The sequence below is a fragment of the Asparagus officinalis genome, chromosome 3, assembly GCF_001876935.1.
Source record: "Asparagus officinalis chromosome 3, Aspof.V1, whole genome shotgun sequence".
NCBI lineage: Eukaryota > Viridiplantae > Streptophyta > Magnoliopsida > Asparagales > Asparagaceae > Asparagus > Asparagus officinalis.
In genome coordinates, this window is record NC_033796.1 from 18,543,335 (window position 1) to 18,547,366 (window position 4,032).

At 37.8% G+C, this 4,032-nt stretch overlaps 1 protein-coding gene across 1 annotated transcript; it reads right to left on the minus strand.

The window, feature by feature from the left end:
- On the minus strand, nt 1,550–2,469 carry LOC109832117. The gene has a single exon (XM_020399556.1). It carries the CDS (start codon nt 2,372–2,374, stop codon nt 1,757–1,759), a length of 618 nt encoding a protein of 205 aa, XP_020255145.1. The 5' UTR covers nt 2,375–2,469; the 3' UTR covers nt 1,550–1,756.

The following is a 4,032-nucleotide window of genomic DNA, read 5'->3' on the forward strand; positions in this document are numbered from 1 at the left end:
CATAGGTCATGATCCAGCCTGGCTCATAGTGGGTTGGGCCCGACCCGGACCGTGATATACGCAGGTCACGTGTCGGGCTGGGTCCAGCTCCAGAAGCGGACTAGAGAGATAAGTCTGACCCACTTTGACCCAGCCCACCATCGATCCGGCCCGGCCCATCCCAGCTTGACCAGACTCGACTCGAGATTTTAATTTTAGTTTTTAGTTTTTAGTTCACATTTTTTTCCTTTTGTATTTGTAATTTAAATCTAAACTAAATGACAGTTATTAATTTCCCGTGGACATAGGTCTTTCTTGAAAGTCCGAACCAGATATATTTTTGTGCTTGCGATATTTTCCTGTGTAATGTTTATCTTTGTACAATGTGTGTGTATATCATTTTAAATAAAGAGTAAGATAGAAAAAATAATTTAAATATAATTTAATAGATACTAATACAAAATTAATATAGTTTAGAAATTAAAAATAAAAAAATAGAAAAAAGTTAAAAAAAAACTCATGGGCCGACTCACAACTCGAGGGCCATGGGTCGGGCTTGACCAGGCTCGCCAGTAGGCAAGTCGTGGGCCGAGCTGGGTCCAATGCTAGACCCGGGATCAGAGAAATAGACCCGACCCACTCTGATCCGGACAGGCCTGGGTCAGACTAGGCCCGGCCTTGAACNGGGCCGGGTCACAGGCCTGAACCGACCCGGCCCACGCCCACCCCTAGGCTCATATGTCTCAACCTCCTCTGTGTACAATATCCCTCTTTGACCTCCATTGTTAGCATTTTGGTGAAGTATCAAATTCTCCCTTCATGGGAGAACGGAGTAGCATCTTTCCATGATAGCAAGTATTGCACTTGCAGCCGAAAATGTGGAAATTTCCCATTCTCACATATCATCTCATTTTTCAAAATTCCTATATCTCTAAAGAACATGAAGATATTAATGCATGCAAGTATTCAAAATTTATGATGGGAGAGATCACAGTCGAAGATTGATGGTAGATATCTGAGCAAAATTGTTCTATAAGTAAGACAGTTAGGCTGAGAAAAGGAGACGAGGGAAAAGTTGGATGGAAGTCACATTCAAATTATTGCTGGAATTATAGGAAACTTTATCAATGATTTTATGGTACCTTGCTCACCAACTACCTTTGTCCCTAGAAATTGAACAATTCAGAAAACGAAATAATTTTAACAGCTCATGTCTACTAGTTCTCATTTATGCAAATCAATATGCTTCTGCTTATCAATGTGACACATTTCTGAATCTTAGAAAGACACAAAATTTAATCTTAAACTAAATTTACTGGATTTTGGTTTACCCTACTAATTATTTTCCTAAATGGAGATATCTGCAAGTATCCAAGCTTAACCTGTGTTCTGTCCATATTCTTGAGTGACTATATAATGGTATAATTTATTTAACAGGCTTGCAAACTTCTATATTCTATTGTCAATGATTAATTAACTTACAGTAGTCAGAATTAAGTGAGCCATCCAAATTTCTTGATACTACAACTGAGTTTAAATAAATCAATATCTAAATATAACCATTAAATAGTATCCAGTACACCACACCTTGTAATTTCAAAACTAATCAAAATTCTTGGTATTACAAAATCCTCTTCTAATCTATGTCCATGGACATCGATACGCATGCAGTAAGAACACACCAGCTACCAACTCAAACAAAAGAAAAAACTTGCAAACTTTCCAATACTCAAAATTTAAGCAATACAGAAAAGAGAGAGAATTAAAAAAAATTATCTCATTTGCAAGCTGAGAGATCAATCTCAATGAGGTTATCCTCCTCCAATGCAATCTCAATCATCCCTTCCTCCTCCTCGTCATCCCATCTAAAGCTGATATTATTCTCCAAAGACTCATCACTATCTGCATCAGAATCTGTGCTACTGCCATAACCAAAACAATCCAATCTCTTTCTAGCACTCATCATAACTCTATAATATTCCGGTGACTTGGAATATTCCGGCGAGCCGACCACATCGTACGCTTCTCCCTCATATTCTTCGTATATGACTTCGAGGGGACCACTTCTTCGACCCCATTCGGCGAAGGAGTTGCAGAGGATGCTGGTCTTTTCATCCTGAAGTTCCACATCATGAGGTGGCTCGTGTCGGGTTTCGTGTTGTGTTTGGATTGGATTTGTTTTGTTTGGAGATGGTTCGGGTTTCGGGGATCCAAAATGGAGGAGAATTGTGAGGAGGAGTGAGGTGATGATGAGAACAGGGGAGAAGAGGAGAGAGAACAGGTTGGGAAGATAGAGGAAATTTAAGAGGAGGAAGGTGGTGAGAATGGAGAAGAGAGGGTGTGAAAAGATCTGATTTAGGAGAGAAGAATATTGATCTGCTGCTTGTTTCTCCATGAGAGAGGGAGAGAGAGAGAGAGAGAGAGAGAGAGAGAGAGAGAGAAGAGAAGAGGATTGAATCTTTCGAAGGAAAGAGGGAATATAAACAGAGGCAAGGGGAGAGGAAGGTATAAGGGGGCAAAAGGTTCTTACTTCGGTTCTGTTGAATAGTCCTCTTTACACTTCTTTCGATTAAAGTTTCACTGATTCTTTTTAGTGGATGGATAAGACTGGGTTCATTTTCTCCATGTTTAAACAACTTATGCACATGTTGATGGCCATCTCTTGTTACGAGATGCATTTTAAGGAAATGGGATTTAACATTTAAACCTATATGATTTTTTAATTGGAAATCAAATGTATTATCAATTCTCCTAAAAACGATTTAAACTGTCAATTGCTATTGTTAAGAGGGAGACTAGGTATATAGATGACGGTTAATTGCGGATAGACCTATGTACTTCTATTGTTACGGTAAACCCCATATATTTTCGACTCCGTTGTTTCTCCATTTCAATTAATTATATGTAAAAATCGTTACGCAAGTATAAAGTACGTACATCAGTTTAATAAGCTTATATGTTTTAGTTCGTGAAGCTCAATCTTAACATGAAGCTAACGGGGTTGGGGATTCAAGGAGTATGTTTGCAACAATAGAAGTGAAGGGGACCTGTGTGCAATTTGGTGATAGTACAGGTGGTCTATCCGCAATTTTGCAACATCACTGGGTGTCTATCTTAATTATCCCCAATATGTGCAGAGCTAAGGGGCTGTTTGGTTGTATGTTTTTACCATTTAAAATGATGGAAAGTGTAAAAAAATGGGTCCCAATGTCAGCTTTCATCACTTTACATTGTTTGTTTAAATTCTCTTTTACATGAAAAGCTTACAACTTTTGATGAGGTGTTACCGAAAGCAAAATCACCAAAATTAGGAGTGATTTTGTTGGAAAGCTGACACAATGTCATAAATGTGTCCAAAAAAATAATAAAAAAGTCAAAACCTTGTAGAAAGTGGTGAGGTGGATAACCACTTTCTATTTTGTGTCATAAATACTCTAGTTTACATTATACTATTCAAACAATGTAATACTATTATTTTAGGATTCACAAAGATTCCTAACCAAACAATATAAACACTCGAATGGAAAATGATGAGGTAGATAACCACTTTCTATTTTGTGTCATAAATATTTTAATTTCCTAAAAGCATCCAAACAGCGGCTTAAGTCTTTTAAGATTTCGAACGACTCGCAGATTTATTGGGTGTCAAACTCTGATTATTATAAAATGGCCGGGGCCACTGCCAGAAAACTCTGTGTCTTTATCGTAAAGTACATAAAAGCCATGAATATGATGCCTTTTTGATATCCGCAGAAGCCTGAAGGTAGGTATTATGGTTAACCACATACTTGTTTTTTGATTTGTCTAAAGCTATGGCATGTACCAAGTTGTGCATTTGGAGCAGAGATTTTAGCACAGCAAAGGCAGACAAAGGAGTCTTTCGTTCTTTTGAGTCCTTTTTTGTTGCCATCCTTCTCAAATTTTGCCCATAAAAAACTAAAATACTTTTAATTGGAACTTGAGCCAGACACAAAAATAGGAAGAAATGGTATGATTTGTCCCATTACCAAAATTTCTGTTAATGATCAAGTAGTCCAAACTTGGATTCATGTC